Source organism: Rattus norvegicus, chromosome 1, assembly GCF_036323735.1.
Source record: "Rattus norvegicus strain BN/NHsdMcwi chromosome 1, GRCr8, whole genome shotgun sequence".
Taxonomy (NCBI): Eukaryota; Metazoa; Chordata; class Mammalia; order Rodentia; family Muridae; genus Rattus; species Rattus norvegicus.
This window is the reverse complement of record NC_086019.1, coordinates 228386392-228410027: the sequence shown is the minus strand read 5'-3', so window position 1 is coordinate 228410027 and position 23636 is coordinate 228386392. Positions and strand designations below refer to the sequence as shown.

At 42.6% G+C, this 23636-nt stretch overlaps 1 protein-coding gene and 1 long non-coding RNA gene across 2 annotated transcripts in view; one reads left to right on the top strand and one right to left on the bottom strand.

The window, feature by feature from the left end:
- Positions 1 to 1126: 1126 nt before the first annotated feature.
- Gda (guanine deaminase) overlaps positions 1127 to 23636 on the top strand; it is a 75501-nt gene continuing 52991 nt past the window's right edge. The window contains exon 1 of the mRNA NM_031776.2: positions 1127 to 1295. Coding sequence (NP_113964.2) covers positions 1173 to 1295 — 123 coding nt within the window. The 5' untranslated portion in view covers positions 1127 to 1172. The remainder of the gene's footprint in view (positions 1296 to 23636) is intronic.
- LOC120100000 (uncharacterized) overlaps positions 7064 to 23636 on the bottom strand; it is an 87299-nt gene continuing 70726 nt past the window's right edge. The window contains exon 2 of the long non-coding RNA XR_010061210.1: positions 7064 to 23636. This exon is cut by the window's right edge and continues 12927 nt beyond it. This is a non-coding gene — a long non-coding RNA (uncharacterized LOC120100000).

The following is a 23636-nucleotide window of genomic DNA, read 5'->3' as shown; positions in this document are numbered from 1 at the left end:
ACAAATTCTTGAAGCAAATTCTTGCTCCTCTGGTGGGGGGGGGGTTAGGAGGAAGTGTGGGATAGTGAGTAAATATGATCAAAATACATTGTAAGAAATTATCAAAGAAATAAAATATTAACATTAAAAAGAAATGGATATGACCCGTGAAGTAGCAGGAGAAGGATGGATTCGTGGATGTCAACTTCTGGGTAGGGGACATGTAACTACTCTTGGGCAGGGACAGTCACAGCATGGAGTTACCACTTGAGGCAAAGCAATGAAGAGAGACTTCCTGGTTCAGACTCAGAGGGAGCCCAGCGTTGTGGGGAGCAGTAGAAGAAGCCCGAGATCCACACTTTGAAGGTAACCAGAAAGTCCTGCCTGCAGGACCTAAGTACACGAGCCTGAGGCTGTTGTCTGGGGAGGGAACCCGGACAGGTTTTGCAGTGACTTGACCTAGGCTCTGATATCATGAAAGAGGAATTGAGGACTTTAGACTGGAAACTTGCAATTGGTCTCTAGATTCCTACCCTTGTACTTCGGCTCACAGCTGCTGGGAATGTTATCTTGTATATGGGTGGGCAAAAGGACTAAAATATTGACCTCAGTGGAAGAGAGGGACTTTGAGATCTAGATTAAACATTGATGGGTGGAGATCCCTGTAAAGTTCCATAAAAGTCAAGCTTCCAGAACCCCACAAAGAATGAGCCCATAGTCAGCATCCCTCACACTCAGGAAGGGAAGCTGGCTACAAGGTGTACTGTTCCAACTGACATTTCACTTTTCCCCATGTTTGGTGCACGTTCGGAATCTGGTGCTCAAGTTGAGCCCTAGGAGTATAGAAGACTCAGAGAAGACAGTCTAGGTGTACAATGAAGGCAAGGTAGAGTGGCTTGATGTCGATAACTCAAGGAGTTAACACATCCAAAACCAACGCAGGGGTGGGGAGGGAAACCACACCCCAAAGGAGCTGGAGCCAACTCGCTGGAGAAAATCCTATTGGTATCCAGAAGGCAGGGAGCCAGCCCCTGGGCGCGGCCTGCAGGGGGCAGGCGATCGCTTGGGGAAGCGGGGGCAGGACGAGCCCCAAGAGCCAGCAGCTCCCGCTCTGCAGCCACAGGGACCGACCGCTCTGCGCCCGCCCGGTGCACCCTCTTTGGTCAGTGAACTTGCGCTGCCCCGCTGCTGCCATGTGTGCGGCTCGGACGCCGCAGCTGGCGCTCATCTTCCGAGGGACTTTCGTCCACTCCACCTGGACCTGCCCCATGGAGGTGCTTCGCGATCACCTTCTTGGCGTGAGCGACAGCGGCAAAGTGAGTGGGCATCGGGTCCCGCGCACCGCGGACAGGTGGAGGGACCCTGGCGAGGCACCGCGCGTTCAGGGTTCGCTCCTGTAGAGCGAGCACGGTGGCTCCAGAGTTGAACTTTGGCGTTTGACTTCTAGGGAAGTCAGACTATCTGGTCACCGGGTTTGTAGCCTGGCTAGGGCGGAATGACACCCCAGAAGCCTGGAACAGCAGAGTACTCACACCGCACTGTAGGCATCCCTAGAAAACATGGTTGAATTTTTTGCCTTGCGACAGAGCTGACCAGGGTGGGGTGGGGGATCATTTGATTAGTGTTGTTTGCTGTATTCATCAGATAGAATAAGCAAAAGCACCTGGTTTCATTCACGGGCTAAGTCATCAAACAATGCATTAACACTACGTGCTACACAAGTTTAATGCTGGAAGGGAGAAACTGGAGAAAACCTCTCTCTCTCTCTCTCTCTCTCTCTCTCTGTCTCTCTCTCTTACACACACACACACACACACACACACACACACACACACACACAGCCATTTGAATAAAAACAAGCTGTTTCATTTTTAAGGTTCAAACTGCCTTCTGAGTTTATAGATTTTTATGCCCTCCCCCCAAATTCGATTTCCACAAGTGTCCTATGATGTCTGTCTGATACTTCTTTGTCACACAGATGGTGACTATATATATTAGCAACGTCCTGGCCAGTTTGATAAGTGAAGTCATGTCATTTTGAGGATTTTTAATTGTTTCTCAAATTATACCAGTTTGTGGTCTGCCAAGTTGAAGACACTGACATTGACAGTATTGAATTATGACTTAGATTTGGGAGTAACCAAACCTAATATTCTTAAAGATTTTTTTAAACATCTGTGTGTGTGTGTGTGTGTGTGTGTGTGTGTGTGTGTGTGTGTGTATACAAATATTGAAAGTAACATGTGTGGTCAGAAAACAATGTGCTCTCTCTGTTGGTTCTCTCCTTAGTCCACATGGATTCCAGGGACCGAACCCAGGTCCTCAGGCTTGGTGGCAAGCACTTTTACATGCTGAGCCACCACACAGGCTTCCAATCTTGTGGTACTTGATTTTTTTTGTTGTTGTTGGTACATTGGGAAGCATGATGTTGCGTTTCCAAGGTGATAAAATTCTCAGAGCTCACCTAATGGAGAGACTTCAGTAAACCTGGAGACCTGCATGCGTATCCACTCCACGCCTGGGGTATGGTCCTGTGTAAAGTCCCCGAGAAACCAAATACAGACACTGAGAGGCTGGAGACAGAGAGGGGATGCTAGTTTGGCCATAGAAGCTTCTCAAGCTCGTAGCTTTCTGTTTGGAATTAATCTCCCACCCCCTCAATTCTGATAGAGTAACTGATGCAACAGTATGTTCGGGGGCATGATGGAAATAAGTAAGGGAAGGAAGCACGTTTTCAGAAAATGAGTCGTTCCTTGAGTTTATACGGAAGAATAAGAGTGTCCTGAACATGCAATTAGTGGTTGAGTCAGAGAGCCCGTTCCTCTGGGAGCATACTGAGACTCTTAGTTTGCAGAGTGTGCCATTACCACAGGAGACAAAATTAACCAGAAATTGGCCACCACAGAGGTGGGCTAGTCAAGATACAAAGCTGAAACTCCCCCTTGTCACGGGATTGTTAGCTAATGTTCTTCTTCTGAGTGTAAGACAGGAAATTACCCCTTCCCTGGGCTTAAAGGGAGAGGATGTTGCATGTATTTCAGTATTTGATCTCCCTTGTGTTAAAATAGAGAGTGTTTTACAATTGGGATTTGCTAAGATAAACCGCTTATTTACATATTTATCATTTGAACACCTAAAGGTGCATGAAAACTAGAATATCCTTGAAGTAAGCTAATTCTCATTAGTTGCCTCTGAATTTTACTGAGCTAGTGTCAGGACATAGCTTGGGATGGATTTGGGAATATCTGGAAGTGCTTGTGAAACTCCTGGCTCCTGGACAGTATCCTCAGAGAACCCACAGGCCTTGGGTGGAGTCTTAAAGGCATCTCTGGAGGCTCAGGCAAGGCAGCGAGCATGTGACCCACCTTCTGAGAGGTCCTGGCAAATCCCTTGTATGAAATGTCTAAATCTCACTTCACTTCAGACCTAGGTCTGGGGCAAAATCTCAGGGAAGGAAAGGGGCAGCATTTCTTGTCTTTTCTCTAGATCTAACCCCTCATTTCAGGATTTAAGATTAAAGAATGATAATGATTATGTTTAATTCATTCAAGTACAGCACATTAAAAATTACTTGATACATTTAAAAAGCAAAACAATATTAAAAAAAACCCTCTGCAGGCAACATTTTGGTATTACTTAGAATTCAGAGTTAATTTTTACACTCAAGAAGTATGTAGCTTTTTTTAAAAAAATGACTCCAAGATGAATTTGAAATTCATTTTCAAATATTTCATTTATCTTGAAACACAGTGTGCTCAAATATTACTGTTACCTAGCTCTTCCCACATACATCAGGGTCAAGTTGACTCTAAAGAATCAAAAATTAGAACTTTCAGTGTGCACTTACAGAGAACCCAGAGTGAGGAAAGAGAACTGCCTGGAGGTAGTGTCTTGGGTGGTAGAAGCAAATTCTGTGTAGAAACGAAGCCCTGGGTAACAACGTTCACTTGTTACCTGCTTTGAGACTAAGAATGAGAAATGAACCTCTCCCAGGCTGTAGAGAAGTTTTAATCAAGCAACATGGTTGGCAATGGATCACATCCAAAGACCTAGGTCTATGTGCTTTGGCTGGAATGCAGACATGCTACCACCTTTAATCCCTCTGGCTAGAATAAAGACACATACTTACTACATACCTTTAAGGTAAAATTAGTTTGTAGAAGGAAACAGCCATGGTCGAAAGTGACATCTAATTGAAGGGCAATCTAAGTGATGAATCAGAGTAAGATTTGACAGGAAGAGTCAGAGATAGGATACGCCCAGTTCACAGGAGAACAGCACAGGAGACAAGCTATTTAAGAGCAGTGTAGGGGGAGGTCAGTCAGTTGGAAGTCAGTGCAGTGAGGTGGAGCCGAGTTCCTTCATGAATTCATGTGGTTCAGTGCAGGTTACCAGCGACAGTTGAAGCCAGAGAATCAGAAGAAACCAGAAGAGTAGAACAAATTGCCAGAGTTCGTTTGAGTCCAAGCAGAGCAATTCAGTGGGAAGCTGAGAAAAGCCAGATCGAGTCAGTCAGCTTAGAGAAGAGTTTGAGCCAGAGCAGCTGAGTTGAAGCAGCCAGCCAGAGTTCAGAAAGAGCTAGAAAGGGTGAACTTATTCAGCCTTAACCCTCTAAGATGATATTTATATCTGGAAATTAATGTTACTTTTATACCAAGCTTCAGCCTCTTCCTTTATAGAGTCAGATTTAAATCAGGTACAGAACGAGCTGAGGTGTGAACACATCTGCACTTAGTTGAGACTTTGCTCACACTATGATCATTCTTCCTCTACTCTTTTCCTCTGTTTCTGGTAAACCCGAAGCCTCTTGCCCATCCTGGCATGTTTGTATCTTTCTGCATGTGCAACTAAGTGATTGATAGAGAAGGAAGCTGAGGTCTGGAACAAACCTGGGCAAGAAGCACTGTTGCCGGGCCTCAGCTGTGCATTTTTTGTGGTCATGTCAGCCATTAGTGCATCATGACACAAAGCTGTATCTGGGAAGATCTTATGGTCCTTAGTTGCTAGGTCACTGGACCATTATTGTCAGGATTTCTGAATCCTCATAGTATGGCTTCCACTACAGTGAAGAAGCAGGTTGGAGGAATCATACATCTACAGATCTGGTGGGATAGTCAGCTTTTGAAATTTGGACCAACACCCATGTTCTATTTCCCATACCAGTGTGCTTCCCTAGGGAATAGCCACTGGATTAAAAACAAATAGTTTAGGGGTTAAGAGCCCGGATGCTCTTCTAGAGGTCTAAACATCTACACAGCTGGTCACAACTATCTGTATCTCTAATTCTAGAGGACCCGATCTCCTCCACCCATTTTGTATATGCACACCCCCCCCCCTCTCTCTCTCTCTCTCTCTCACACACACACACACACACACACACACACACACACACACTACCATTTTAGTCAATAAACCAAGCTTGTGGTAATAAAAGAAAGATCAAAAACTGGGTTCCTCCCTGAAGATAAGCAAATGAGTGGAGTATGCAAATGGCCCTAGAGAGATCTATAATCTAGTGAGATATTAACCAGATCCACTGTGACCTGTTAGAATTGGACTGGTCTGAGTGTAGAGGGAAGGTTTTCTCCAGCTGAACAACACATCGTGACATTTAAATAACGATGTTCAGGGTAAATAGAGATCCATCGGCAGGTTAGATTCGGAACCTATAAGAATTTTCTAGATGGAGGAAATGGCCTGTGAAAATATCCTGGGGTTAGAAGGGATGGAAGGCAAAGGTAATTTAGAAGCCACAAGTTGAGGAGGATACCACAGTATAATACACTGCAGGTGGGTGGGAGCTATGCAGAAGTGGACGACAATTCTTCAGGATAAAGAATGCGTGGGGATGTGGATAGGCTAAGAAGGGGAGCTTGGAGATCACTACAGTGGGTTACCTGAATCAGAGTGTTCATGAACTCCTAAGGCTGTCTTTGTCACCTACACCCATATGAATCTGGTCAACTCAATGCTCCGATTTCTAGGATTTTATTATCCTTATTCTTATTATTATCTCATAAGGTAGTAGGACATATTGAATTATTTTATAAGTGTACATTATGTAGGATAATTCCATACAGGTTGTCCAGGGCCAATATATAGCAGCAGCTTTGGTTGTCCGTGGAAAAGATTAGTTGTGGACAGAATAGGCAGCTATTTAGAGCAAGTCAACTGGATTGAGTGATGGCTTGTGCACATCGTGTTATTTCTAGCTTTTGGAGCCTGAAGCCATGTCTATAAACACATGTAGACAGTACATACCAATGCTGTCTAAGAATATGCAGATGTGTGCAGGAGGCAGCATCTGCCCAGTGATAGAAAAGTCTTTGTAAAGGAAGCAGTCGTTGATCTGGACCTCAAAGAAAAGATAGAATTTGAACATGCAGAGAAAGACTCGGTAGATCTGGCAAAGGGTTCTTTAGTTCCCCAAATTGACAGGATGAAAGAGTCCTATTTCATCTGCCATTGCTTTATAATCTTGCTTTGCTGAAGTTCTCAGTCTGAATGATAAATCTCTGGCTTTGAGTCATCCCTTCCTCCTGCTTGGGAGGGTGAAGAGCTACTTTCCTGCCAAACTCACAAACTCAGAATATTGTCCTAGTCCTGTAGAGAGAAATTGGATGTAACCATCCTAGGGAGGAGGCTGCTGGGGTAGGAACATGGGTTTTATAAAACGATACATTTGTGCTCAAGTTATCACAGGAGTATCCTGTGACTTTCTGAGGTCTTGAGAACCAATTTCTCCACCTAAAATATTCTTAGCAGGGATTGGAGAGATGGTTCAGTGGGTAAGAGTATTTGCCCAAGTTCAAATCCCCAGCATAAAAATGTGGCCTGGCTGCATATACTTGTAACCCCAGCAATAAGGTCAAGGGTGAAGGCAGGCAAATCCTGGAAGCATGCTGACCAACTAGATTAACCCTAAGAGTAGATTTCCAGTTCAGTAAGAGACCCTGTCTCAAGCAGTGCAATGGGAGGTGATCAAGAAAGACACAACCTCTTCTACACCCTTTTGTGCACACATAGGAGCATGTTCCCACATAATGCAAATTCAATACTTACAGCACACATACACAGGTGTACACACACACACACACACACACACACACACACACACACACGAAGCATATTCACACACACAAAGTGTGGCAAAAATTTGGTTATTCACTCAAGAGCCATGACTACCTTTTTATTCACACACACTGATTTTGATTAGCCTCTAATGTACTGGGCTTGAGGATACACTATGATAGTAGCCAGTCATAGAAAGTTTGTAGCCCTGGAGTCATGGTTTCATTTTGTGACTTCTTAGTCTCAATGATAAAGGAAATTAAAAGCATTGGATTCTGAAGGGAGCTCAAGGATCATTTTTAAAAAAAACTATCTTAGAGTTTGAGAGAAACAGAGTAGTAAACCTATAAATCTCAGCAGCTGCTGGGAGCTAGAGAAAAAGAGACCATGGTACCTTTCAGGTTAGGGTCTAAGACTCAGCGATGGAGATCAGCAAGCAGCCATACTGAAGTAGGGTGGGATGAGTGTCTCCAAAGAGTGAGAACATCTTGTGTGCCGGGGCAAGTGTGCTTAGGATCTTGGCTTGTATCAAAAGAGATAGAAAGATGAAGGGAAAAGTTATGCCTTTTGAGTTAGAACCCAGAAATTAGGCAGACCTAACAGTGATCTATAAGCAATAGCATGAGAGAGGGGCTCTTGAAATGTATATTATCTTATCAATTATTCCTCCCATTCCTTTTGTTGGTCTTCAAGGTACATCAGCTTTCCTAACAGGTGGTGTCCCATCTAGGTAATTGCCAGATTCAGTTGGGTTAATCTCTTAAAGGAGGGGATGGTCAAGTATAATGTTCTACTGTGCCCAAGCCATCATCTAATCCAGTTGATCCAAATAGTTTATAATATTTGGGGCCAGTTTACAACGTCAGGTCTCTACCCAGAGAGGCATTTCAGGGCTCATTGGATGTTCTTAGGGTTAGGGAGAGGTCATTCAATAATTAATATCTTAACTATCTAAGTATAGTCTCCCTGAAGGTTTAGGATGACAGGCAAAAGAGAAGCGATGTTAAATCGAAGATGGAAACTAAGGTGACCCCATTTCTAGAATGTTCACATCTCTAGTATTTAGCCTTGGGGGCTGTTATGGGTTAGTAAAGGAAGGTGAAATTAATTCTGCTAAGGATGCAATTTCATTCCTTCCCAAGGATTGATAGCTGTTTTCCCCACTGTCTTCTGACTGGCTCTAATTCTTCCCAACTATCAATGTCTTTTCAGGCACTCCCACCCAGCCATGCCCAGCCACACTGCCTAGGAATGTTCATTCATATTCATTTCCACTGTTGTTCTCCAAAATGTCCCTTGTCTCTTGACTGAGATATTATTGAAGCCTCTTGTCTCTCTCCCTAGTGTTTCCTCCACAGGACTGACCGCCATTTTCTTGGATCATGGGTAGTTCTTCTGCAGCCATTGGTGGCGCACTATTGACTGTAAAGTCCGAATGTCTCTTAGAAGGAATTTTAGACATGACAGTCTTTCTAATGTGTTTTTCCAATGCCATTTCTCTGTCAAATGGAATAGATTGACTATGACTCGTTCACACCATGAAGCAGGCATAAGCCGAGGAACAATTCCATGACACTAGGCCCTTCTATGCTCCCATGATTTGTGTCTCTGTCTAGAATAGCCCTCTTTTTCTTGCATCCCAGTTTCCATTGCACCTGTGTCACATTGAAATCTTTTGATTTTTTTCTTTGTTTTTATTAGATATTTTTATTTACATTTCAAATGTTATTCCCTTTCCTGGTTTCCTGTCCATAAGCCCCCTATCCCATCCCTCTCCCCTTTTTCTATAAGGATGGTCCCTCTCCCCAACAACCGACCTTCCTCCCTCCCTACCCTGATGTTCCCCTACATTGGGGAGGGGTCCAGCCTTGGCAGGACCAAGGACTTCTCCTCCCATTGGTGCCCAACAAGGCCATCCTCTGCTATATACGCAGCTGGAGCCGTGGGTCTGTCCATGTGTACTCTTTGGATGGTGGTTTAGTCCCTGGGAGCTCTGGTTGGTTGGTATTGTTGTTCTTATGGGGTTACAAGCCACTTCAGCTCCTTCAATCCTTTCTCTAACTCCTCCAACGGGGACTCCATTCTCAGTTCAATGGTTTGCTGCTAGCATTTGCCTCTGTATTTGTCATACTTTGGCAGAGCCTCTGAGGAGACAGCTATATCAGGCTCCTGTCAGCATTCACATCTTGCCTTCATCAATATTGTCTAGTTTTGGTGGACGTGTACACACACACACACACACACACACACACACACACACACACACACACACATCCCCAGATGGGGCAGGTTCTGAATGGCCATTCCTTCAGCCTCTGCTCCAAACTTTGTCTCAATATCCCCTCCGATGTGTATTTTTGTTCCCCCTTTTAAGGTGAACTGAAGCATCTGCTCTTTGGTTGTCCTCCTTCTTGAGCTTCATGTGGTCTGTGAATTGTATCTTGGGTATTCCAAGCTTCTGGGCTAATATCCATTTATCAGTGAGTACATACCATGTGTGCTTTTCTGTGATTGGGTTACCTCACTCAGGGTGATATTTTCTAGTTCCATCCATTTGCCTATGAATTTCATGATGTCATTGTTTTTGATAGCTGAGTGGTACTCCATTGTGTAGATGTACCACATTTTCTGTATCCATTCCTTTGTTGGAGGGCATCTGGGTTCTTTCCAGATTCTGGCTATTATGAATAAGGCTGCTATGAATATAGTGGAGCATGTGTCTTTGTTATATGTTGGAGCATCTTTTGGGTATATGCCCAGGAGTGGTATAGCTGGGTTCTCATGTCCAATTTTCTGAGGAACTTCCAGACTGATTTCTAGAGAGGTTGTACCAGCTTGCAATCCCACCAACAATAGAGGAGTCTTCCTGTTTCTCCACATCCTCACCAGCATCTTCTGTCACCTGAGTTTTTTGATCTTAGCCATTCTGACTGGCATGAGATAGAATATTACTATTTTAAACCTTGGTTTTAGTTTCTCCAAAGTTCCTCTGGTCACCATTTCGCAACTGGATAACAGTTTCCTTGTCAGCCCAGTTTTGCATGTGCTTCAAATAAGTATTTTCTTAGTAATTACGAGATGACTTCTGAAGCCAGATTGTGAATTTAACTCTCAGCTCTTTCACTTATCTGGAACAAATTTCCTTATGTATCTTGGCCTCCACAACTGAGGGTTATGTTTTGAAGTTTAATGCTCATTGTGAGGTACTAAGAGGGCAGACACTTGATTCGAGGATAAGGTTTAGAAGGTGTGGTCCTTGATATGTGAATCAGATTGGGTAAGATCCTTAGAGTTTACTTCCCATTGTAAAATTGGTGTTTTTATAAGTGAAAGACAAGAATACACACACACACACACACACACACACACACACACACACACACACACCCAGTCTCACTCTATGGTGCTCTGCACTACCTCAGGACTCTGCCAACTCTCTTTGAATAACCACATTCACAGTGCTGTAAAACCAGCAGGAGATGTGGACTAAGATTGAAGGTGTGTCAGTTCTGAGATGTTTGTCTCCCTTTCTTGTGTGCTCAAAGGTCAAGGTTCAATTCATCACCACCACAAAACTTTTTATTGTTTTTTTCTTCCTCCATTCGATGTACTTTATTGTCTTTTTTTATTATAGAAAACTCATATGCATTAGCTCTATCTGATTTGTGTCCATTCTCATTCAAATCGTAAGTTTATGTTCATGCTGCATCTGTAAAGAAGGAGAAAATATGTGAAACTTCCTAGCCAACACAGGCTCTTTCAAATAGTATAGGTATTCAGTAGATATTTCTCCAGTCTTCTGAAAAACTGTAGCAACTGTTATACAATTTGTCTTTCTTACATGCCTTAGTAAGAACACTATTGGATATAATTCAATATGGTCTCAGGAGTGATTTTTATTGAACAAAATATAAATGTTCAGAAGCCGTGATGATGATTAAATTCATTCTGCTTTGTAAATGATGTTATTTTAAAGAAGATTTTGTTTTATGATAAAATGCAAGAATTAAGGTTTGCTTTTCTGATTTTGCTCCCTCTAATATATCATACTTTTACTGGTTTATTCTACAGAAATTGAGTGCCTGCTGTTTATACATGCTTGGTATACCAAAGAACTAGGTTCTTAACCAATTCCTCAGGAGCAATATGTTCCAGCTTCAAAACAATATAGATTTTTCTATGAAAACTCAAGACAATTTTTAAATAAAATTTTTAATGAATTAATTTTCTTCAATGAAAATTAGACTTCAAAATAACACCATTTGTGACTACAATGGCAAGTAACAGAAAGCCCAGAGAAGTGGTGTGGCTTTCTCAGTGAGATACAGAGCAATGTTGGGGTTTGAATCCAAATCTGTTTTCTCTTCAGCATCCACAACTTTCTGAGTCTGATTAAATGACACCTGCCCTCCTTCAGGACCGGGATAGAGATCACCTGTTAAAACATGAGCCTCACAACCAGTAAGACCAGCAAGTCCCTCCCAGGAGAATGGACATTGGGGTTGCTAATCTACTGTAAGCAGCAGAAAAACAAGAGACCCCATCTCAAGGCCAAAGGCAGGAATACCTCAGGTCATCTTCTGACCTCTACAACCCTCCCTGCATCATGGCGTGTGTGTATATACTCACTCATAAACATGAATATTCATACAGACAGAGCACACACACACACACACACACACACACACACACACACACACGACCCTACGTATATTTCAGCAACTGAAACATTAACTTTTCCTTTCCATTCTGCCTCCTTGATCCTATACCTATGATTTCCAGACAGGGAGACCCATCATTTATTCCGCAGTGGTGTCTAAGATCTCTGACCTGTCATCCCTTCTTTGTTCCTTCCCCTTGGAACTGTGATACCTCGTTCTTGGACTCTTCCTTCAGCAGTGTTTCCATTTCTTGTCGGTAAGGATATTCCTATCTATCAGTTCCCATAGCCCATCAAATCTAAGTAACATCTGGATGTATCAAAATATCCTCACCCTTCTCACAACTGCAACCTTAATTAATTTACTCACTTTACGTCCCAATTGCACCCCCTCCTACCTCTCCTTTCCTCCTAGTCCTACCCTCACATACTCCTACCCCCATCACCTTACTCCTCTTGGGTGCAATCCTGCCCTGACACATCCTGTTGTGGCAGGATTAAGTGCATCCTCTCCCACTGAGGCCCAGCCAGGCAGTCCAGTTTGGGGGAAAGGATCCCATGGCAGGCAACAGAATCAGAGACAGCCCCAGATCCGGTTGTTAGGGGAGCCACATGAAGACCAAGCTGCACATTTGCTACAAATGTGTAGGGGTCCTAGGTCCAGCCCTTGTACGCTCTTTGGTTGGTGGTTCAGTCTAAGTGGCTTTTTTTTTTTTTTTTTGATTGCTGGTTGATGTGGGTGGACCCAGCCCTCTATGTGCAGTATCATTCCTGGGCAAGTAGGCCTGGACTGTCTAAAAAAAGTAGTTAAGACGAGGAAAGCAAGCAGGTATGCACAGGGTTCCTCCATGGTTCCTGCATCAGGTTCTGCCTTCATGTCCTTGCCTTGAGTTCCTATGCTGGCTTCTCTTGATGGACTATTGCCATGGACCACTCAGACGGAGGACACCGCCTGAGAAGCAGGGCTCTGGTACTCAGGAAGGCACAGGTTTGGTGCGATGACAGACAGACACAACACACTAGGGTGGTTTGAATCTGCTGCGATTTTACCGAAATCTGCTTTGTGGCTATATACAATGCTTGAACAGGAGCTAATTTTTCGGCCCCCCGCCAGGGCACACTCAAACAATAACCAAGAAAAAAGTTTAACAGTTTACATGAAGTTCAGAATAGAAAGTAAAACAGGAAATAAACTTTCCTGAGAATCAGACTGGTGCCAGACAGTGATCATAAACCTCATTTATCTTGATCTCTAAACATCATCTCTCGGATAACAACAGGACAGCCAGCTGTAAGGAATCCTTAGTCTTTTACTCTCTCTTAGCCAAAATTTATGTAATTGTCTTTTTAAAGATAGGATAGTTCCTTTTGATAATAGGCAAGCACGGGAACCTGATCTGGCCAAACGTTCTATAAAATTTAAAGAATAATATAGTACTCTCTTTCCATCAATATTAACCCATCTATCACCTTCTTCATCATATGTCCCTGTGTAGGGCAATGGCTCTGCAGTAGTTTTTTAGGTAAAAAAAAAAAATGCTGTTTTTACCTAAAGGAGGGGCCCACCACCTTCCTCTAATAAAATAATGTTTTCTTCCATGTAACTATGTTCCTGTTAGTAGAAAAAGAAACAAAAGAGCAAATATGTAACTCAATCAGCTAGGCAGAAAGTCAAGGAGGAGTGGCCAAGTGTCTCCAGGAGACCAGGTTCTGAGGAACACATATCTCTGGCCTGCTGTCCACGGTTGTTTCGTGTCAGACAGGCTCCACTGGAGCTGGTGCAGCAAAGCCCCTCCTTCTCCCACTTGCTCTTTGTCATGTTTATCACAGCAACAAAAAGCAAACCGGAACAACACACTAGACGCGTACTACTACGTCTACTTTTTGAACATTTCCCAATGTTTAACAAAATAAATTTGAGGGGGCTGGAGAGATGGCTCAGCAGTTAAGAGCACTGATCGGTTTTCCAGAGGTCCTGAGTTCAATTCCTAGCAGCCACATGGTGGCTCACAACCATCTGTAATGGGATCTGATGCCCTCTTCTGGTGTGTTTGAAGATAGCTACAGTGTACTTCTATAAATAAAATAAATAAATCTTAAAAGAAAATTGAGGTCCTACTCAATTTCAGGTATTAGAACAATTAATGTCAGTTGTTTTAGAACCTTGTTCTGTTTTCTTTCGTGTGACAAGGATTTCTGGGGAATATTATAATCCAAATATTCACTATTTCATTACCAGGTAGTGACTAAATCCCCATGCATAGGATGCTACTCTTATTTTAGAAGCCTTTCTTCACTTTTGAACAAGTATATACATATACAAATACATATATTGAACTTCTGAACTAAATATTAAAACTAAAGTAAACACTTTATTTTATAGTAGAGGACTGGAAAGTTGATTATTTCAGGAGTAGTTTTAACCCTTTGTGTTGTTAGATTGGTTTTTATTAACCTCCATGATTTTACTTTAAACTTTGTATTTTCTTTTTTTTAAATTGTACAGCATACACCGCACAGTTTCAAGAATATGATTCGGTTTGTCCCTTGTATTCAGAGCATTGGACATTTAGCACTATCGTCAGCTGTGTTTAGCCCTGGAGTTGTTCACTCCCCCACAGGAAACTCATGACCCATTGAGCATCTGCACCAAACTTACTCCCCTCATTCCACTAGATCCACCAACTTGCCTCCTGTATACATAGACTTGTATGTGCTGGATTTTGTTAAGAAAGGGACACAGATAATGGACTACCATTTATGTAGGGCTTTATTTACCTGTACTGTTTCGAAGCTTATTGTGTCATGGTGTATGTCCAAACCCATTCCTTTTTACAGCTCAATACTCTTTTGTTGTTTGATTATGCCATATTTAAAAAAAAAATCTGTTCTTCAGCGGAGGCACATTTGGGATATTTATGCCCTTTGGCTACTGTCAACAGTTTTTCTATGAACATTTTATCCACAAATTCTGAAAACCAATTTATTTTCGAAAACACAGTTTCATGGTTCCCAGTTGCCTCACTGTGGGTTACATCTGGCCTTATTGATCACCTAGGCTTCCATATTGTATGCTTCGTGTCTTTGTTCATACCCCTTTCACCTCCCATCTTCTGTAAGAATGTTCCTTCGAGGACTTGAACTGAGCCTGGCTAGATACACCTATAATCCCAGCAAGCAGGAGATGGGGGCAGGAGGGCGAGAAGAAGTTCAAAGCCAGCCTCAGTCTCAACTACATCATGAGTTAGAGACTAGCCTGGTCTACCTGAAACTCTATCTCAAACCAAAAAAAAAAAAAATCTGATAATTTAACCCTCACTTCCTTAATGAGGTCCTTGCTGACGGCACTCCTAACTTTCAGCACAGGCAAGGCAGACCCCTGACATTTTTTGAATGCTCTACTTTTTTGCTTAGAATCTTTTATGGCCTTTCTTTGAGTTCAGGAATCTTCCCCATAGTCTAACCTTGAGATGAGTCCTTGGCTTTCATACTTTTGTGTAGACCATACTTGAATCTGGTAGGCACTCTGATGAGGATATGCTGGGTAAACAATGTTAGGCTTTTTTGTTGTTCTTTTGTTTTTACCATGGTTTAACATGATTGGAAAAGTTGACTTTACATACCAGTCAAATGGATTTTGGCAAAATGGAAAACCCTGTCTTCCAAAGGATTTGAATGAGAATTCTGGGATTTTGCAGAGTAGATACTGAGTAACACCGCATTTGGCAAGGGGAGCTCTTGCTGGTCTCATGTCCCGGTATATAATTAAGACCCTTGAAAAAGTAGACTTTTAATTAGACCTGAAACCTCGCACACAGCTCTCTATGCCGTTGACTTAAGTAAAAGGCATAATGTAGATCACAAAGGCCACTTAGTCCTCTAATTCCACAGTGTGGCGGAGGCTTTGGTTTTTATGAAAGGGCAATTTAACTTGGAGCGCTGATTGAAAATCACCACTTGACAATTTATAGTCCTGGAACATGGTACACCCTCTGCAAATAAGAGCTCTTATTAGCCGTGTCCTGTTCTTCACAGCATTTGACAGTACTTTTGCAAAAAACTCAAAACACCGAAAACTGGCATCCAATGAGTGCTTCGGAGTGAAAGAATGAACAGAACGGACTGCAATTCAGAGCATAGAGTAGACAAGGCACAGTTACTAGTCCCGGCTGTTTTGATCAGTGTGCTTAGCCCTAGGAAGTAGCATCATTAGTGCCTCTACACAGCAAGGCAAATAGCTTTGTCCTGTACTACTCAGCCCAGTAACTGTTGTTGGGTTTTGCTTTTCTGTGTGGAGAGGAACAGGTACATGGGGCTGTGTATGCTTGAAAGCCTGAGCCCCCTCCCCTTTTAAAAAAACGTGGAAGTTATTTTGAATACCCAGCTCAGTAGATCTATTCAGACTTTATGTTCCGGCAAAGCCTGTGGAGCCATTATGCTCTGAGTTCCTGAAGGCTGACAATAACTGAGGAGAATCTAGAATGTTTGAATGTAAATGGTCTCCATAGACTCATATATTTTTGAATGCTTAGTCAACCATGATTGGCATTTTGAGAAGGATTAGAAGGATTAGGAGGCGTGGCCTTGTTGGAGGAGGTATGTCACTGGGGGTGAGTTTGAACTTTCAGAAGCCCTCGGCAGCCCCGGACTCATTCTCTCTGCCCACAGATCAGAATGTAGCTCTTAGCTACTGCTCAGTGGCTGCCTGTATGCCTCCATGCTCCCTGCCATGGTGACGATGGGCTAACCCCCTGAAACTGTAAGCCAGCCCCCAGTTAAATGCTTTCTATTATAGGAGTCGTAGTGGTCATGGTGTCTCCTCATAGCATTAGAACAGGGACTCACAGAAGTCAAATGCATGTGAGTTGGTCTATAATATCTACCAAGGGGGGAAGTACTGAAGGCTGTGTAGAGATTTAAGTCCAGAGGACTTGGCCTATTTTGAGGAGGTGCTTCAAAGAGGCATCTCTGACGAAAGCACATTTGAGCTTTGCTTGAAGGTTATGGAGATATTAATTAGAAAGAGAGAGAGATCGGAGAGGCACGTGGGCAGAAAGACTCAGAGGGGAGAGGAACTAGAAACTTTTAGAAGCAGAAAGGCTGCGATGGAGCTGGAGAGATAAGGCAAGCCACACTGAACGATTGTCCCCGTGGCTATCAGAGGACTTTTGCGCAAATGTTTGTGCGTTTGCCACTGTGGCATGAGTACCTACCTCCCTGCCCTGGAGACTTAAACACCGTGCTAATATTTTATGGCTCTTTTCACTTCAAGTGACACACATACATGCATATCACTGATTATGAGTTCCCTTGACACAGCCCTAGTTCACACAGTGTTTTCTAGCTTTCCCATGAGCTGTAGGGAAATTTCTCTCCAAGGGTACTACAGAAGTTAAGATGCTGCTTTTGGTATTAAGTTGACTCCATGTTAAACAACAATACATCATGAAGTTGGAAGGGGGGTCTTGGAGGAGTTGGAAGGCAGAGTGGGCATGGATATGATCAAAACTTGTGAGTGTGTGTGTGTGTGTGTGTGTGTGTGTGTGTGTTTGTGTTTGTGTTTTAAAATGCTTCTTTTTCCCTTTTGTAAGGATTTGGTTTAAGTGGATGCCACAGCATTGACACACATAAATGTTAGAGTTCAGAAGTAATTGTAGCCCTGGTACAAATGAAATAAGAGGGCTGGAGGGATGGCTCAGCAGTTATGAACACTGCTACTTTTGCAGAGGACCCAGGTTTGGTTCCCAGCACCCATGGAGAGGCTGACAACAATCACCTATAATGTCAGTTCCTGTGGATCTGACACCATCTTTGTCCTCTACCGTGCTGCATGCATAGGCACATACATGCTAGCAAAGTATTTATAAACACAAAATTTAAAAATATGTTATTCCAGGCTGGAGAGATGGCTCAGTGGTGAAGAGCACTGACTGGTCTTCCAGGGGTCCTGAGTTCAAATCCCAGCAACTACATGGTGGCACGAAAACACCTGTAATAAGATCTGATGCCCTTTTCTGGTGTGTCTGAAGACAGCTACAGCGTGTGTGTGTGTGTGTGTGTGTGTGTGTGTGTGTGTGTGTGTGTGTGTGTGTTGTGTGTGTGTGTTATTCCTTTTCTTAGGAGTAGAATTTAGTATCTTGTGTCTCTCAGATGCTAGATACAATTAGTATCTTTGTTTCAAAGAGAAGGTTCACTTCTAAAGGTCAAACAGGCATGCTTTTTCCTATAAAAATAAAATTGTTTTACAATGAAATAAACAAATACAACCAAGTAAGACGGTAGAGTTAGATGTCTCCATTATTCAGAATTGCAGAGCTAGGGACATGGATAAGTGATAGAGGACTTGTCTAGAGTGTGCTGAACCCTGTGTACAGTCCTTAGCACTGAGAACAAAGACATCAAAACACAGAAAAACCCTGGGCTCCAGGGAAGCATTTGAAAATGTATCCTTTCTCTTGAAGAACTGAGAACAGACTCCCTATTCTCTCTGCACCTCCCTCCCAGTGATGACTACACGGAAAATGATTTAATCCAGTTGAGCAAAACAACTTACCAGTGACTCACGTTAAGAAGGAAATCACAACCTTTGGCTGCATGAATGGAAGCCTCTACAATCGTTCTCATCCCCATCTGTCCAAACACTCAAGTGGGAAGAAGGAACACAGGATTTTTTTTTTTTTTTGCTACATTTATGGCAATTGAAATGAGAACAAAGAAAACTGTCTTGTAATTCAGGCAGGATTTAGGAGCTTCAGAAGTAGCATGTGGTTAGAGAGAGTGAGGGATAGGTCAAAAGGTAGAGAGAATAATGGAGCAAGCCAGGCAAGGCAAACTTTTGGACCAACTTTTCAGATCGTTGAATTTTCCATCTTTTGGTCCACACCCTCTGTTGACTTTCCCGATCTGTACAGATCTGTCTGTGAGCCCTGAGATTTGAAGACCTTAAAGAATAAGGCAGGCTGCAGTAAGTAATCTTGTAGGCAGTCTTACTTCCGTTTCAGTGTACTTTTATACACAAATGTAACAAAGAAAGCAGTGATCTCAGGTTGAGTTTAGAAAAACATGATCAGAAAAAAAATTTTAAAAAGCATGTAAATAAACACATGTTAACAGAGCAGCCCTTTCCAGAACCTTCTCAGTGCCTGGCAAGTCCTATAAATTATATCCAGGGAAGCATGAAAGCAGGGCTGAAGGCCATATCCAGTTGCAGCATATGCTGAGCCCAGCACTCTCAGAACCACCAGAACCAGACTGGGTTCTATAACTGTGCTCTGACATCCAGCAAGAAAAAAAAATGTCCTATAAACTAAATGCAAATAATTGTTGCAGGAGGCAAGAAATCACATCCAAGAACCATCCAGGAAACAAAATGCAGATGGGGTAAAAGCCCTCCACCTTTTTTCCTGGAGCCTCGCTCACAGTTTCCCCAAAGGCGCTGTCCACCATGCGCCATTCCTTTGACCATGTTCTGACAACCACCAATGGCCCTGCTTTATAGTCACTCCTCCACTCCCAGAAACCCCTCACTGTGGCTTCTGAGAGCATCCACGACTCAGTCCACGATGCCGATCTGATGCTTAAAAATGCACTTCTATGCATTAGTCTCCATTTCAAATATTCATAAGAATTTCATTATGTCAACCAGAAAGTCAACCCCCAAGATGAGTTCTTGCACAATTGCTTGAACGTTTAGCAGCTACATGGGCGTATGACATGACTTAAATAATACCAGATTCTTGGATGTGCTGCCTTTTTGGACACAGCAAAAATGTATTCAAGAACATATTAATCATACTTCTGTCCAGTCTTGGTATTTCTGCTCCCAGGCTCTAGGTGTGAGGATTTGATTGTCAGAGGCCCTGTCACACACAGCTGTGACTTTTTGCTGATCAACCCAGAAGGTAATCTATAGTTTGACCACACTGTTCATTATCTCTTCATTATCTGTGTAGCTTAAGGGCCTCTGTGTAATCTTATCGTGGCATGTGTGTGTACCAAGAAGATTCTGGAAGGGGTGGAGAGATAATGGCTCACTGAATAAGAACACTTGTGTTGTTTTCCAGAGGATTCAAGGTCACCTCACAGTGCCTGCACCAGTCACGCGCTACTACCTGTAAATCCAGCTTCAAGGGTTTAGATGCACTCTCGGGCTTCTGAGGGCGCATGCATGCATACACACACACACACACACACACACACACACACACACACACACACACACAGAGAGAGAGAGAGAGAGAGAGAGAGAGAGAGATTTAGAAAAAGCAGTTGAAAAACAAGCAAAGCTTAGCATAATATTTTTGAGACAATCTGTGAATAAGAAAGATGCAAAGATATGCCCTTATAAAAATTTTATTTATTTTTTTTTCAAATTGGTATTGCCACCAATACCAATTGCTATGGTCTACCAATTCTGTGAGTATGCATTGATTGCACCATATTCTGCAGCTGGAGCATGTAATTAGGGACTTAGAATGTGCTCTGCAAACATTCGTGGGATAGGTTGGAAAATGATTATTGCTAGTAATGGTAAATCACTGTATGACCCTGTGTCCCCCAAAGACTCAGTCTGTACTGATGCTGGTACCGGAAGGCAGTGGAAACTTTAGAAAGTAGTATCTCATGTGTGTGTGTGTGTGTGTGTGTGTGTGTGTGTGTGTGTGTGTGTGTGAGATCAGATGTTGGGTCCCCAGTTCTTTCTTCTCCATCTCTTTGCATGTTGGCAAAGAGATCAGCAGGGCCACTCTACCACACACTAATATCTACAATGTACTACACCTCTATAGGCCTAGGTATCTATGCACTGACCCACTGAGCCAAAATAATTTTTCCTCTTTATAAACTGATCATTTCAGGTGTTTTTGTCACAGTGATGGAAAAGCCACAGTTGCCATATGCCAGGCACTGATTCAAAATTCAATTTATTATCTCATGTAATTTATCGAAGGGTCTCTGTAAGCTACTTACTGTTTATATGCGGTTTTTTTTTTGTTTTTGTTTTTGTTTTTGTTTTTGTTTTTTTTTTTTGATGAAGAAACAGTCACCAATAGTTTGAGTTCTTTCTTGAAGGCACTTTCAGTCTAACAGCCTGATTCTATGGGCTATTTATAGCTGTTCTGCTATGCAAACACCTGAAGATTATACCTGTGTTTAAATGTTTGGAGGTGCATGATCATCTTATGCTACAGCCCATCAGCCCTTGTGTGTTTTCATTATCTTCTGCCTTATTGTCTTGCCAGGAAAACCTCGAGGCATTCTTGCAATATGTCAGTGAACTTTCTGAAGCAATTATGTGACCCTTCCAAGGTCATTAATTTAAAAAAAATCAAATTTCTAATTATTCCCAGTGACACTGTCCATGTTGTTACACGAACATTAGAGCCATCTACCATCATATCTATCTACTTTGTCTTTACAGAGTGGACAGTCAGCTGACAGCTGGCAGGACTTCATACGTGCTAGGTAATGACTCTAGCCACACACTGAGCTCCCTGTTAAGGCATTAACATTAGTTGAGGTGAGTTTTGGAAGTGGAGGAAAGTCAACTAAAAGTTGTGTGGCCAGGACTTTTACACAGGAGAAGAATTTGCAAGGCCAGGAGCTGGGCTCCTCCTGAGTTTCGTTTCTTAGCTGCAGTTGCTGTTGAGCTAAGCTAATTCAACAAAGCCAACAGTGTGTTGATCCTGTGAAACCCAACCCCATGTCTATTCCAGAGCTACCACAAAGAATATATGCAAGGAGACAGTATCAAGTCACAGGAAATAGTTCTTATTGGAATAAGAATTGGTCAGAAAAAATGTTTTTTGTTTGTTTGTTTGTTTTTATAAAGTTTATCTTCCACCCCTGAGGTAGAACCCTTTCAATTCAGGTAATTCTTACCAATTCAGGTAAGAGATCCCTGTAGCTGAATTTCCAGGAGGAAATTGTCTCCATTATTTTGTTTTAAAAATATTCAGAAGAAAACAAAACATATTCTTGGGGATGGCTCAGTGGTTAAGAGTACTGGACGTTCTTCTAAAAGTCCTAGGTTCAATTCCTAGCACCCATATGGCAGCTTACAACCATCTATAAAGTCAGTTCCAGGGACTCGGTGCCCTTTTCTAGCCTCAGGAAAATACTACGTGTTTATGGTACACAGATATACAGGCATGCAAAGCACCCCCCAAACACACACACACACACACACACACTTTTAAAAGTCTATAAAGAATAGACCTTAGTAAATTTGGCTCTTCTGAAGCCATGCTCCCTCGTGGCCAGCATCGTTGTTTTCTATGCTCTTGTTGACTTTATAAGCAGGATTCATATACAAAATTGGCATAGGTTTCCTCATGTGATTGAGTTGAAGACTGTCTCTGAAGGCACAAAGCATTTTGCTAAGTACAAACCAACAGGACCACACTTAGCTGCTACCTCCTGACTCCTCAGACACAGTGGCCTGGTAAAAATAAACCAGTATAAAATATTTGGTTTTCCAGAGGAACTGGGAATGGCTTTGAGATTAGTATAACAGATAAGGGTTCCCATTGTTGAGGGGAAGCACCATGACCAAAACAAATTTGGGGAAGAAAGGGTTTATTTTAACTTATGCTTCTACATCACAGCCCATCATCAAAGGAAGTCAGGGCAGGAAATCCTGATGGGCGGGAACTCAGAGGCAGGAGCTGATGCAGATGTCATGGAAGGGTGCTGCTTATTGACTTGCTCAGCCTGTAGAACTTAGGACCACCAGCCCTGGGGAGGCACCACCCACAATGGGCTGCTCACCCCCATCCATCAGTAATCCAGAAGATGCTCTACATGCTTGCCTATAACTGAGTCTTATGGAGGCATGTTTGCAATGGAGGCTCCCTCTTCTCTGATCTTTTAGCCTGTGTCAAGGTAATATAAAAGTAGCCAGGTCACTGGCCATAAAAGTGGTGGGGCTCGTGGCCACAGCAAGTCCTCAGATAGGAAGAAGGACCCTTGTGCCATGGCTCTGGGGGGAAGTGTTCTCTGTTAGGCTATACAGTTGTGTCCCGGTGACCAAGCAGGCTGGAAAAAAAAAAAAAAGACAAGCATATGGGACAATAGGATGTATTGTCATTTTAAACTTGAGGAGTAGACATCACAAATTATTTTCTGGTATCTGCAAAAGAAAAAAGTAATCTGTTTGACTAGCAAGTGCAGTTGTTCAGGAGCATCAATGAAGTGCTGAGCCCCTAACTAACTTGGAGATCTTGGAGCACGACATTTAAACATAGTGATTCTAGCGGTCTTATTCTGGGTTGTGGATGCAATCCTCAACAAGATGCAGGTGTTCCCTAGAGAAGTGAGCAATGCATGTAAAAGACCAGGTGAAAACCGAAGCTTAGCTGCTGCCCTTGTACCCAAACAGGTTTTCTCAGCACCCAGTAACGAGGTTTTTGTCAAGCTGTACATAAAGGAAAATTTCTAAGTAAAATAATAATGGATCTCGGCTTACCAATTGGGATAGCTAGGCTCTACCAGGGATTCTGTTTCTCCGAGGATTATGAGTGTGGCTTGGCAGCATCTTAACACATGGATGAAACAGGCACCAGAGCGACCATTTCAGTCAGGCCTCTGCTAATCCCTTTGAGTTTTATAAATCGTTTTCATGAGAAAATCATCAAGAATTTCGGATCAGCCAGTATGTATCGAGTTCTTACCGTGTGCAAGACTATTATAGGTGACACTATAAGACAAAGACACACTGTCTGACCTCTTGTAAGTTCCTGTGAATCGCCCATGGCCATGACATAGGTCATCTGTGATAGGTACTTCAATGGTAAAGTAAGGCAACATATAGAAAAATGTTTTGCCCACCTCAGACATTTTAATTAAAAATCATTTAAGAATTTTTTTGATTAGGGAACTGGGGATCACATTTTTGACCAATTTATAAATAATTATGGAATAATTACGA